General features: G+C 45.4%; 2 protein-coding genes across 2 annotated transcripts; both read right to left on the reverse strand.

The window, feature by feature from the left end:
* On the reverse strand, positions 1 to 4994 carry LOC132868702 (E3 ubiquitin-protein ligase TRIM16-like). The gene is made up of 3 exons (XM_060901802.1): positions 4365 to 4994; positions 1692 to 1785; positions 1 to 1074 (listed from the first exon to the last, which is right to left on the reverse strand). The coding sequence occupies exons 1-3, from the start codon at positions 4956 to 4958 to the stop codon at positions 521 to 523; spliced, it is 1242 nt and encodes a 413-aa protein (XP_060757785.1). The 5' UTR covers positions 4959 to 4994; the 3' UTR covers positions 1 to 520.
* Positions 4995 to 8309: 3315 nt separating this feature from the next.
* LOC132871806 (protein NYNRIN-like) lies at positions 8310 to 11755 on the reverse strand. The gene is made up of 2 exons (XM_060906328.1): positions 10462 to 11755; positions 8310 to 9018 (listed from the first exon to the last, which is right to left on the reverse strand). Exons 1-2 carry the CDS (start codon positions 11417 to 11419, stop codon positions 8930 to 8932), a joined length of 1047 nt encoding a protein of 348 aa, XP_060762311.1. The 5' UTR covers positions 11420 to 11755; the 3' UTR covers positions 8310 to 8929.
* Positions 11756 to 13902: the final 2147 nt, after the last annotated feature.

Consider the following 13902-nt stretch of genomic DNA (forward strand, 5'->3'; position numbering starts at 1 on the left):
ATATGACATTAAAAGAAATGTTTTTTGGAGGAAAGTCAGTTGTAGGTTTACAGTGATTTTCACAAACACATATTTAAGACACTGTGGTTATTTTCCACAGATTAAATAATCTAAAAATATCCATCCAAAGTGGAGAAAACCCCCGTTGCGTATCAATACAGCAGCTTGCTGACATCCTGACCTCAGTATTAAAAGCTTCTGTCTGAAAATGAGTTCAGCACAGAAACTCCATCACTGGGGGAAACTTTATTCTCCTGTGCTCTTATCTTTTATTCTGCAAAGCTTTGACTGTCATATTTGAATAAAAAACCCGAACTCACATATAAACCTGGATTTATAAGGTTCTATCTGCGGGCCAATCATCATCCAGGCTGAATATGGGATGAACACGACATCGGCATATTTTATAATCTAAATATTAAAATGAGTGTTTTTGTGCAGCTGGATTGTGTTCTAGTGAAACAGACGACTGAGCAACAACGTGGCAACGTGCAGGAATTTTACAGAAAACACTACACACTTATTCTGGATCACACAATCTCACTGTAGAACCAGAAAACCAAAGGAGCCCGAACCTGAACCCAAACCCAGCGTATAGAGTCTGAGTGAATGTGGTGTGGACTCTGTGGAGGAGCTTCATCGTGTCAGAGACGCTGTAGAAGGACAGAGTTCCTGCACTGTGATCCACATACACTCCTATTCTGGAGGCTGATGGAACTATGAGATCAGTCTCAATGCTGTTGTGACAGAAAGAGAGAGAAGAAGAAGAAGAAGAACAGCACAGACTCCAGGACTGATTGTTGTATCCAAACCCACACTCATTACCCTCTCCTTTCCTTCTGATGTCTTTATATGAGACTGATATGAACACACCAGCAGCACCGCTCCGCTCCACCTCCCAGTAACAGCGTCCACACACACTCTCCTTACACAACACCTGCCTGTAGGAATCAAATCTCTCTGGATGATCAGAGTAACGCTGCTCTCTCTCACTCCATCTCACCGCTCTGTTCTTCTCAGACAGAATGAGGCGACGATGTGCCGTGTTGGGATCCAGAGTCAGATAACAGAAATCTAAAATAAAAGAGAAAAACAAACTGAACAATGTGAACACGAATATCCGCGCTGGGGGCGTGGTCACGAAAACAGCAGTTCGGTTGCAGTGAAAACTTTTCTCTGTAGAACCCTGACACTCCCCCCTCCCCCCACTCTGGGCTCAAGAACACAACAAAAAGGCAATAATATAACAACAGCCAATCAGAATTCAGATACGACAACCAATCAGAATTCAGATACAACAGCCAATCAGAATTCAGATACATTCTGTTGCCAAGTAAAATTGTAACCTGTCAAAGTTCTCGAGCCCTCGTGCTGTTTTACCGTTAGATCAATCACATATCAGCTTAAACTAGCATTCTAAAACTAGTTAAAGATCCCACAGAAGAGAGCGACTCCCCCTGCCAGCCTCATGGAACTGAATAAGTTGACTTAATTAAAAAGTTTACTGTTCTATGAAAGGGTGTATTTGCATTTTCATTATTATTTTACTAGTGGCATAAAATTGTCTTGAAAAGACATCAACAATAATATCGTTTATCACAATAATTTCTGAGACAATATATCGTCCAACAAAATTTGTTATTGTGACAGGCCCAGAAGCGTGTGTGTGTGTGTGTGTGCTTTAGATGTACATTTCAGAAACTCTCCTCTGCTCTGTGGTTCTGGTTCTGAAATGATCTGAACTGCTGCAGCTGTGGAGAGAAAAATAGAAACATGAGTTTGTGTAAAAGATGGAAAGAGTTGAAAGTGATCCAGTCAGTTTATTCATTTTAAATCAGTGTTTTAGTTCAAAGTGTCGGGTGAATAAAGTGTCTGCAGAAAAGAAAGCAGGAGCATCACTAAGAAATAACACATCACTGTGTTTCTCCAGCAGGAACAGCTCCTCTTACCATGTGGAGGGATTTTGTTGAATTCCTCCTCACAGAATTCCTCGAGTCTCTTTTTCAGATCTGAGAGAGAATTCCTCACTCCATCAAATGAGAGATGTTGATGGACAGTGGCGCTGGATGTGTGAAAATCTGGTCTGTGAAATGGAGGAGAGCGACGTCCAGAAGCTAAAACCTACAGAAAGCAAATGAAATGTAAAACCCACTTGTGATGTCAGACAGGGACATTTATTGTTCCCTTAATGAGAGGTGTTTTAGAGAGTGTGTGAGGAACAGCTGGCTCTGTAGATCAGACAGTGAGTGTTACCTGGAGGAAATGGATGTGATCATGTGTGTGTGAAAGCTGCTCCAGCTCAGTGACTCTCCTCTGAAGATCAGCAATCTCCTGCTCCAGTTGCTCCAGGAGTCGTTCAGCTCGACTCAGTTCAGCCTTCTCCTGATCTCTGATCAGCTCCGTCACCTCCCAGCGCTTTTTCTCCATGGAGCTGATCAGCTCAGTAAAGATCCTCTCACTGTCCTCCACTGCTGTCTGTGCACTGAGCTGTTAGGACACACACACACACACACACACACACACACACACACAAGATTTAAAGCTCATCTATCATTCCCTCTCTTACTGGGACTGTAAATGACTCGTTGTCCATGTTGTGTGTGTTTCTAGGAGCAGCTCTGTCTCTGCTCACTGCTCACCTTTATAGTGTTCACAGCCTGTTTCAGCTCCTGCACCTTCTTCTGCTTCTCCTGGATTCTCTGCTGGGATTTCATCTGCTCCTCCTTTAACTCACTCTGAGGACAAATAAAATACATTCAGCTTTTTATACAGTACGAGCAAACTGGTTCCATATAAATGTCAGTTCAAAGTACATTCATGTTTGGCTCTGAAGGTTATGTACTCTGTGTGTGTGTGTGTGTGTGTGTGTGTGTGTGTGTGTGTGTGTGTGAGAGAGAGAGAAATGTTCACTAACTGATCTGGGCTGGGTTTCCCGAAAGCCTCTTAAGGCCAAGAAAGTTTTAAATGACCTCTTAAGATCCATCATCAAGCTAACGTGGTTTTCCAGAACAACATCGTAGCACAAGTCATCCTTTAGTTTGCTCGGAATTTACGAGAGACCCGGAGCACTCGTTCAGAACAAAGAGCGACTCGCTCGCTGCCGAATCCACAGAATGCGCATGCGGCTCTGAGGGACTCTCACAGTCAGCGGGGGAAACTGGTGTTGAATCTGCTGGTGGTGTTCAATTAGTTTTCTTCTACATTGCAAATACATCAAGTTAATTATCAGAGGTGGACAGTAACGAAGTACATTTACTTGAGTTCTGTACTGAAGTACACTTTTTGAGTATCTGTACTTTACTTGAGTATTTTTTTTGGAAACTTACGACTTTAACTTCACTACATTTGAAAGACAAATATCGTCCTTTTTACTCCACTACATTTCTATCAAGGTCCTCATTACTCATTACTATGAAGCAGCTTTGAAAATGGATGTTTTTTTCTTTTCTAAAACGTTATTGGTTTTTCTGCAGGTGACACTGAGACAGTCTATCAGTAATCACTAGGGTCACGTCACGTCCATAGACTGGATAAAATCAAGATCAATGATTTCTCCGCAGCATTATTTAACACGATCAGTTGATGGCAGAATGGAAGGAGGCGGTTCTTCTGGGGAATGCACACACCCACGGTTCTATAGCTAGAGCCCATGATTCAGTTTTCTGAAAGGAATAAAGAGTCATTTTGCTTTAAATGTTTGCTTTGTTTGCCTAAAACGGAGCACATCACAGCCTACAAAAACTCCCCATCCCACCTGCGGAAGCATATTGAGGGATATAAACGTTTTATTAGCTTGCAGTGAAGTTGTCTGTGCATTTAGTTAGTGATAATGTTGAAATAACTATGCAGTCTGATTAGTCAAATGATTTTCTGTGGATTTGCCCGCCAAGTTGCCATAGTCTTGTCCATGGCTAATGTTTACACACAGCTAGTTAACTTGGACACTGTTAGTTATGTCCAATACAATTGCCTTTAGCAGCTACTAATGCCTATATCGGGGACGCGAACTGCAAAGACGCTCTTTGTCCTGTTGCTCTTAGACTCCTTCTTACGAGTGAATTCCGGAAAACCACACACAGAGACAACGTTCATTCTTTAAGAGAGTCTCTCAACTCTCTCTTTAGGTCTGAAGGGCAACGTTATCAGGAAACCCACCCCGAACCAGATTACGACCATCACTGAAGATAAATTTAACACTCTGTTCACCCGAACACAGACAATTTTAATCAGCTTTTACAGAATCCTTCTGATTGATACACACATTGAAATTAAAGTTCAAATCATATCACTGACTAAAGCACCTGTTTCTAGATGGGAAACTATAATTAAGATGATTTAATTCTGGAAAGATTTCTAGTTCTCACCTGTTTTTCAGCTCTTTCTGTTGCAACTGAAACAGCGTCATGGTTTTTATGTTTCTCCAACATGCACAAATAACAGATGCAGGTTTGATCAGTACGACAGTAGATCTCAATCAGCTTGTTATGTTCAGAGCAGATCTTCTCTTGGAGTTTTGCTGAGGCTTCAATTAATGTGTGTTTTTTCAAAGCAGGAACTTCACGATGAGGTTTCAGATGAATTTCACAAAATGAAGTCAAACAAATCAGACAGGACTTGACGGCTTTGTGTTTTCTCCCGGTGCAGAAATCACACTCCACATCTCCAGGTCCAGCGTAACAATGAGCAGGAGAAGCAGCTTGGACTTCAGTCTTCTTCTTCAGTTTCTCCACCACTTCATCCAGCATGTTGTTTCTGCGTAGAACAGGCCTTGTCGTGAAAGTGTCTCTGCACTGAGGACAGCTGTAGATGCCCTTCTGATCCTCCTGATCCCAGCAGCCATTAATACACACCTTACAGAAACTGTGACCACAGGAGATAGTCACCGCATCCTTCAGGAGATCCAGACACACTGGACACATGAACTGGTCCTGAGCTACTGAAATACTGGCCTCGGCCATTTTCCTGAACTCACACAGAGAGAGAGAGAGAACAGTTTTGTTTTCTCTGAAATGAGGAGTCACTTCCTGGTCCTGTGTTTGAAAGAAAGAGAGAGTGATAGGAAGAGGAGGAGCACAAACACAGAGGTCATGAACACTCTTCTATTAACCATTTCATCTCCCTTCAGTGCAGAAATATAACCCATGTAGCTGCACTGATTAGGATTAATTTCATGACATTTTACCAAAGTTGAGTCAGTGGATTCGACTAACATGTCCAAAAAAAACAGTGAAAAAAAATTCAGAAAAATCTGGAAGTCCAACTCTCTTCCTGTAAAGGGTTTGAACACAAACACAATCCATCTCTTTTGTTTTCTCCATCACAACACACACTTCTGACCTTCACTAATTCACACATTCCCTCCTCTTTCTTGTCGAATTCAGGAAGAAACTTTCTGTCCAGGAAATGCAGAAGAGAACATCGCGATATTAATGACTCAGCAGCCAGAAAGATAAAGGTTTAGATGATAAAAAGATGTTTTATTGCTCATTTAAACAAGTTACAGGAAACTTTTCCTTTTTTATCTGTATATTTTGTGTATAGGGCGGCATGGTGGTGTAGTGGTTAGCGCTGTCGCCTCACAGCAAGAAGGTCCTGGGTTCGAGCCCCGGGGCCGCCGAGGGCCTTTCTGTGCGGAGTTTGCATGTTGTCCGCATGGGTTTCCTCCGGGTGCTCCGGTTTCCCCCACAGTCCAAAGACATGCAGGTTAGGTTAATTGGTGGCTCTAAATTGACCGTAGGTGTGAGTGTGAATGGTTGTCTGTGTCTATGTGTCAGCCCTGTGATGACCTGGCGACTTGTCCAGGGTGTACCCCGCCTTTCGCCCATAGTCAGCTGGGATAGGCTCCCGCTTGCCTGCGACCCTGTAGAAGGATAAAGCGGCTAGAGATAATGAGATTAAGTCAATTTAATTGTAAGAAGGAAAGAAAAACAGGAATAAAAAACAAAGAAAATCACCAGTGACAGAAATGTTTTTAATTGATCATTACAAAAATGTACTTACTGATGTTGGTTTGGGAGATGTGAGTTGAGGAGGTGATGGTGGAGCAACACTGGCCTCATATTCGCCTTCACCTTCATAGCTTGAGCTCTCTGTGACCTTATCCAAAATGAGGGTCTTCACAGCTGCTAAGAATGATGGAATTTCTGGAAAATAAGGCCCACTGAATTAACCACAACAGGACTCCAAACAAGTTGTAAATACATAACATGTAAAAGAAAATATCAGTGTAAACAAAATACACCTCCGCTCTTTTTTTGGTGTCTCAAAGTGTAATAAAATGTGTTGGTGAGGGGTTCTGAAGGCATTACGGGGTATCTGCCAGACCAATTTTGCCTCAGTGGGGCATTGAGGCAAACCCCGCTCCAGTGTTTAGCCATAGGGCCTCAACTAAAGTTTTTTCCTACAGGAAACCCTATACTACATCTGTAATTTTCCCTAAAATGTAGACAGTTATATCTTTAAGAATTACACCAAAAATGAGGAGACTGTGATTTATTCAATCTAAAAGAATCCCTATTTTAATCTAAAAGAGATAGTTGCTTTTAACTGCCAGGTTGCGCAGCCTGGTGTTCTCCTTATGTAAAGCCTTGACTTGGGTCTCAAGATCTTTACTGGCTGCAGAAGATCCTACACTCTGCAGGTCTCGCAGTCTTTTATTCTCTTCCCTGAGGGCCCTGATCTCCTCCTCAAGTGCCTCTGAAGCAGTCTCCACTGGGCTGAGGTTAGGTTCTTCTTGGGAAAGAACCTCTAATTCAGACAGTCTTGCAGCTATGAGTCTGTAGTTTTTCTGTTGGGTAAAAATTATCAAATCAATTATGTATTAAACAATACACACAAGAGTTAGGGAAATAAAACCAAAAATTGATTAAAATTAATAATTAAGTTAATCATAAAGTTTAATGTTTCATGGCTAGAATCTGTTTAAATTCATAGCTGTTAGTACTATAGATCCTTTTTTTTTTTTTAAAGTTGCCAGGAACTTTCTTGCACAAACTAGCAGGGCTAACATACTGTATACAGACAGACAACAATTCACACCTATGGGCAATTTAGAGTCACCAATTAACCTAACCTGCATGTCTTTGGCCTGTGGGAAGAGGCTGGGGTACCCAGAGAGAATAGCAAACTCCACACAGAAAGGCCCCAGCCAGCCGGCAGGTTCGAACCCAGAACCCTCTGTGAGGCGACAGTGCTAACCATTGCACCACCGTGCCGTTAGTCCCAAAACAACTACAATAAATATTTTCTATTTTCCATTGTTTGTGTTAGTCTGGCTCACAACCCAACTACAAAACTGACAGAAATGTAAAAATATATTCTCAAAATAGCTGTCATGAAAAGAACCCTATTACTTTTTTTGCAACTGGTTCTACAGTTTCCTCCTGCATGTCAAGGAAAAGTTTGTTGGGTACCCTCTTTCTCTTCTTGCTTTTTGGTAGGTCCTCTTGCAAGAGTTTCTGCTCAGCAGTCTTAAGTGTAGACTCCTTTTCTGCTGGTAAAAAATAGTAGCAAGACAGAATTTAATGCCTAGAAACAAAACTATGTGGCTTACGTCACATCAAATACTGTATTTTACTGTCCACTTTTGTGCTCTTTTTTTTTTTTTACAGTTTTTGTATTGTTTTTCCCCTGCTTTTTTGTAATAAGTTTAGGCTGTTCATTTTAACATGTTAAATTTTGCTGCCATGTACAGCTGCTAAACTGATTTTTACTGTCCAGTGTTGGCTGACAATGTTGACTGTGACGGTAAAGTATTCTTATTAACCCAAATCTAGGCTGGCATTCTGCAATTTGTGACTTTTTAAACAAGTGTTTAATTAGTGTTTCACTGCTAATTAAAAAATCAAATTAAGTGGGACTCATGTGACTAATGGCCGTTAGCTAGCGAACCACTAGCTAGCGTTTAATTTGAATTTTTAGCTAGCTAGTCACTGTATTTAATAGCCTACAGCAAATGTTACTTGGCCAATAATGCAAAAACCTCAACAGGATAATTGCTATCATGATTAATGTTACATGACTAACAAAGTTAAAAAAAAAAAAACATTAAGCACTGTACTTGCCTGCCAACTGCACATTGTGGGCTGGTTCGACCAGCCACTCATTAGTTGGCCTCTTGCCATCCATGCTGCGGCACTCGACAAGATACTCCTTTTGAGAGTTTTCAGGATCGAAGTCTACGATCCAATGTACGGGGACGATACTCAACGCATCTTTATCTTTCCCCTTTGACCAGCTAATGAGCGTGTTAGAACCTGCGTCTGTCCTAGTTCAGATGCGTCGACATAAGAGCGCTCTGGAGCAGGGTTAAAACAAACCACACGAGTTAAATCAATCTGGTTTATTCAAGCACTGCTCAGTGATACACAGAAAGAGCAGGGTTTATATACATCAGAAGCTTGCGTGACAAGATAAGTAAGGGGCTCGGGGGCACAAGGTGAAACTCGCCAGATAAGGAGTCGTTTTTGTTATACATGAAAGAGCAGACCATACACCCCCTAGAACAGGAGGAACCAGGAATGTGGTTTCAGCGAAACTAGAAGGTACAGAGAAAATAAAAGAGTATGTTCTCGCGATTATGCACGTTTACCAGGGTGTGAAAGGGTCATAAAGCTCAGGACAGCTATGCACGAGAACACACACAATCTTACAATCCCCTCTTTTATACTTTGTTTACAGAGTATAACTACAGTTTAGACTCTAACGTATTGACAGACATAACAAGACTGATTAGTATGTTGTTTAGCAGTCCAATTGGCAAATCGCCAAAAAACGTTGTCCTCGTGGCTGGCTTGAGCGGGATTCCCTGCTCCAAGCGCTAAGACCAATACCAGAAGGAAAGTCATACTGGTCACTGACTTTGTTCTTTCTGTGTCCACAGGATGTAGATAGTTGAAGGTAGCCCAGGCTCACGTGTCTTCCAGATTCCTCAGTTCAGAAGTCTGCGGGACGCACCGACCATCCCCTCTTTGTAGATCAGCCGAAACCGGATCACTCCGGATGCTGGAAAGGGGATCCCTGAAAAGGCCGTCAGCTATTGTCACAGCAACTTTCTGAAACACAAAAACCTGTTAAGCATCAACAATATAGATTTCTATTACATTGGAGCCTTCTTTATTCGACTGGCATGAATCCACTGTGGAAAAAGGTCAGTTAGTACAGCCGTTCGAGTTACAGCGAGCACATCCGTGGGTTCACTGTAGGGTGGTTCCTCTAGAGGAGTGCCTAATTTAGCGAATTTCTTTACCAACACTTTATCCCCTACCTCAAAGGGGTGAGTGGGTGCCTCAGGAATGGGAGGCTTTTTGGAATTTAGTCTCGTCCAGTACTCATCCAACACCCGCATGAGACCCACGGCGTACTCACTGAGATGTACATCAAGATCACTCGTTCCTATAGCCTGCATACCTCTGCGCCAGGGTGTAGGAAAAGGCCGGCCCATCACGAGCTCATACGGAGACAGGTTGTCGAGGGCCACTTGAGCGGTCATTCGCATGTCAGCGAGAACTAAAGGCAAAACTTGTACCCAATTTTTAGTACCAGCTTCTTGCATGGCTTTACGCAGCTTACCCTTGATTGTTCTATTTGCGCGCTCCACAATGCCGGAGGACTGCGGATGGTACGGGATGTGGAAACGCCAATGGATCTTTAGGTCCTTACATAGTTCTTGGGTCACCTTAGAGGTGAACGGCGTACCTTTGTCAGAGTCTATCCCTACCGGGAGACCATAACGCGGAATGATTTCTTGCGTCAATTTGTTTACCGCCGTGCGAGCGTCTTCTTTCCCGCAAGGGAAAGCCTCCACCCATCGTGAAAATTTGTCGACCATGACCAAAAGATACTTAAAGGGGCCCTGTTTTGGCATGTGAGTAAAGTCAATCTGCCATTCCTGGAACGGCGTGTCAGGTATGGGAAGGTGCTGATGTACCGCGCCTGGTTTAGATGGATTATTCTGTGCGCACGTTAAACACCTGTCCAGAATGTGATGTACATCAGTGTGTATTTTGTCAATACAAAATATTTTGGATAAATCCTCCACTACCCCCCTTCGGCCGCGGTGAGTGGGACCATGAAACTCGCGGACGAGAAATGGAGTGCAATGTCTAGGTAAACAGAGGCGACCCTGAGCATCGATCCGAACGCCGTCAGACGGCTGCGCGCCGCATGAGTCCCAGAAATGGTTGTCTGAGGCCGAAGCGGAGGCCTGGAGGGAGATCAAGTCAATGTCCGGAAGAACGGCACTAATCATACGGCTGGATGAGACCAGGGAGAGAGTAAGCGAGGGCGGAAAAACACCGGAGGCAGCCGCGGCTTTGGCAATGCGATCGGCGAGAGAGTTTCCCCTGATCTCAAAAGAGTCCCCAATACAATGAGCACGAGTCTTAACAATGGCTAAAGAGCGCGGGAGAAGACACGCTGTAATAAGATCAGTAACAAGCGAAGAATGAGAAATGGGCTTACCGTCTGCAGTGGTGAACCCACGCGAAGCCCAAATCCGACCAAAGTCATGAGCAACGCCGAAAGCGTAACGTGAGTCAGTGTAGATAGTGACGTCTGTGTCCTGAGCAATAACACATGCACGGGTTAGAGCGTATAGTTCGGCAGCCTGAGCCGAGGAGAAAGGAAGAGAAAAAGCTTCAACAGTTTCATCAGGAAGGCGGCACACAGAATAACCACACACGAAAACGCCGTCAGAGGGGCGTGAGCACGAGCCGTCCACAAACAGCGAATCACCTGAAAGTAAGGGGGTGGAACGTAAGTCGGGGCGGATACTTGTCTCGAAAAGAATGCTAGAAATGCAGTCGTGTGTTTCAGAAGGAAGAAAATCATCCTGTGAATTGAGGAGGCGCTGAAGTGCGTGCGCGAGAGAATCAAAGGAGGAGGAGGGCTTAACAGTAAGGTTTTCGGTGGCCAAAAGAATAGACTCGTATCCAGAGCGACGCTGCGCAGATAAATGCTGGGTACTGAGGTTCTTTAAAACGTGCACTACATCATGTGAGGTGTGGAGAACGAGCGGGTGAGACAAAACCAGCCGTTCAGCGTCCGTGACCATGACAGCACATGCAGCCACCGCCCTGAGGCAAGCAGGGAGACCCTGTGCCACAGAATCGAGAGTTTTAGAGAGGAACGCACAAGGCCGCATACCCCCCCCGTGCTCCTGCGCCAAAACCCCAGACGCAGTTCCCTGCTGGTTGCACACATATAAATGAAACGGCAAACGGTAATTCGGAAGTCCGAGAGCAGGGGCCGAGCATAAAGCCTGTTTCAAGGCCCTGAAGGCCGTCAGCATCTCATCAGACCACACCAGGGGCTGAGTCAAAGGGTCCGAGTGCAGAATTGCAGAGCGCAGACACTTGTCATAGGTGGAACAGTCAGGAATCCACTGGCGGCAGTAATTGATAAGTCCCAGAAAAGCCATGAGGGCGTGTTTGGTGGCAGGCACCTGAGTGTCTAGGATGACCTGCACACGCTCGGGGCTGAGCCTGCGGGAGCCCTGGGAGAGATCGTGACCCAGGTATCGGACAGTGGGGAGGCAGAACTGAAGCTTAGTTCGTGAGACCTTGAAACCTTCTTGCGCCAGAAGAGAGAGGAGAGCGAGTGTGGCTTTAGCGCAAATGTCCTCGTCCTCCGCCGTTACCAGAAGATCATCCGCATACTGGAGCACGGAGGAGCCCGAGGGGAGGCACAAACCGGCCAAGGCGTCCCTCACTACGGCTGTAAAAACCGCAGGAGAATCGACATATCCTTGGGGTAACCTGGTCCATGTGTACTGCTTTCCCCTGTGCGTAAAAGCGAACAGGGGCTGCGTGTCGTGGCCCACAGGGACGCTGAAAAAGGCAGAACAGAGGTCAATCACAGAGAAAAACGCATGTTCACACGGAATCGAGGCCATAAGAGAGGGAACGTCTGGAACTAATGGGGCGACTGGGATAATTAACTCATTAATCTTACGCAAGTCCTGGGTGAAACGCCACGTGCCGTTGGGCTTCTGCACCGGGTTCACTGGAGTGTTATAAGGGCTAACACAGGGAACGACCACACCTTGCTCTAGGAGAGAACATAAAACATCATCAATGCCAGACAGTTTAGCTGGGGAAAGGGGGTACTGTTTTACATATACTGGCGAAGAGTGTTTAATGACCGCCTCGTAAGGGGTACACTTAACAAAGCCCACCTCGTCCTTATGTTCCGCCCAAAGAGAAGCTGGGAGATCAGAAAGAGAGGGTGTGAGGCAGGTAACGGCACAAGCAGCATTGAGAAGGTTATGGGGGAGAGAAAGAGAGGTGAGGGCAAGAGCAGCCGACGAGGTTTCGTCTGGTGCGTCAACAACCATGTGTGAACCACTAAAAGAAATAGAGAGCCCTAGGAGGCTCATGAGGTCCCGTCCAAGCAGGTTAAAAGGGCAATCAGGCATGCAAACAAAGGAGTGAGAAAACTTCAGTAAAGGATCAAGGGCACAAGTAACAGAAAGGGGGGGCGTGCAACTGGAATGGAAAGGAACCCCTTCTATTCCCACAGAGCTTACAGACCGTGTAGATAAAGGACCCGCATATTCCCTCCCCACTGAGGACATGGTAGCCCCGGTGTCGAGTAAAAAAGGATATTCAGTCCCTGCCAGGCATAAAACAATAGTAGGGAGATCTTCGTTAAGGGGGGAGCTGAATGAAAGATTTAACATAACAACGGTCGGGGTTTCATCGCTCTGAGGGCAGCCCTATGGGCGGGAAAAATCCCTCTGCCCAGAAGGGCTCGGGGCAGCGTGAATGGCAGGTTTTTCACGTTCCCGTTCATCACGCTGTCTCGCATGGCACTCTCTTATCCAATGTCCCTCTTTTCCACAATAGTGGCACTTTCCATTTCTCCTCCCTCCCCCACCGCGCGGCCCCATTCGGCGACCCCTCTCCTGTCGGCCATCCACCCGTCCGCCCGGCACAACAGATAAACATGCTTTATTCATCTTACAGTCTAGGAGACCATCGCTCTCCAGCGTGCGTACTCGCTCCCCGGCCTGACGGAGGACCAGATTATTCCGGTCACTCCAGTGATGTTTTAATACGCTCTGTATTTCGGGGCGACAATTAGACAGAAAGGTGGACAAGAACATTGGGTTCGGGTTTGCCAAATCAAGTTCAAGACCTCCCAAATGTTGCCAAACTTCCCCAAAGCGCTTCCAGAAAGCCGACGTCAGTTCGGAACGCTCCTGTTTACAGTTAGTGACCTGTGACAGGTCTCTATTTGCCTGTTTTAGGGCGAGCAGGTATCGCGTCAATTGCTCACGAAGCTGCTGCAGTGCGTTCGGCGTGTCCTTCCAAAAGAAGGTAGTCACGGTGCGCTGGCGAGGGCGACCGTTTTCCCCTACCGGAGGCAATTCCTCCTTAACATTAACAGCTTGATCATTGACGGGGGCGAGAACCTGAACGTTTTCTAACAGGGCTGTCTCATCATATGCGCCTCCTAATTTATTTTGCAGAATAAACCGGTAATCAGCTCCCGTAAGCTGACAATTACGAGAAACATTAATTAACTGATCAACAAAAAGCAAGGGCTTATCGGGTGACGGAAGAAGCGAGATGATGTCCTTAAGAGCCGACGGGGACGGGGGAGTTATATCAATACCACTGCGCTTTGCAACCCATACACAAGCAGCGTTTTGTGGCGGATAAGGACGCGAGCCGGCGTCTGGACCCACACCATCGGGATTATCCCAATCGTCATCATCAGTGTCATCATCGGTGTCGTCACTGCTTTCTTCGTCTTTGCCGGTCTTGGCTGATGCAGGCGCACCTTTTATCCCTCCAGGACGCTGCCCTCTGTCAACCGTGGGGGGGGATATGCGGACACAGCAGCCAAGGACGGATATATTTTAGGAATCGTTTTTGCAGCTGACGGCGATTTACCAGT

The sequence above is a fragment of the Neoarius graeffei genome, chromosome 2 (genome assembly GCF_027579695.1).
Source record: "Neoarius graeffei isolate fNeoGra1 chromosome 2, fNeoGra1.pri, whole genome shotgun sequence".
Classification (NCBI taxonomy): Eukaryota; Metazoa; Chordata; class Actinopteri; order Siluriformes; family Ariidae; genus Neoarius; species Neoarius graeffei.

Excerpts from the sequence above, each read along its gene's own strand:
- LOC132871806 (XM_060906328.1), bottom strand. The coding sequence starts at position 11,419 with ATGGCTTTTCTGGGACTTATCAATTACTGCCGCCAGTGGATTCCTGAC. Across the intron at positions 9,019-10,461 it reads TGGGTTCACCACTGCAGACG|GGATCCCCTTTCCAGCATCC; the intron begins GTAAGCCCATTT and ends CGGCCTTTTCAG.
- LOC132868702 (XM_060901802.1), bottom strand. The coding sequence starts at position 4,958 with ATGGCCGAGGCCAGTATTTCAGTAGCTCAGGACCAGTTCATGTGTCCA. Across the intron at positions 1,786-4,364 it reads CAGAAAGAGCTGAAAAACAG|ACACAAACTCATGTTTCTAT; the intron begins GTGAGAACTAGA and ends TTTCCATCTTTT. Across the intron at positions 1,075-1,691 it reads CAGAGGAGAGTTTCTGAAAT|ATTTCTGTTATCTGACTCTG; the intron begins GTACATCTAAAG and ends CTTTTATTTTAG.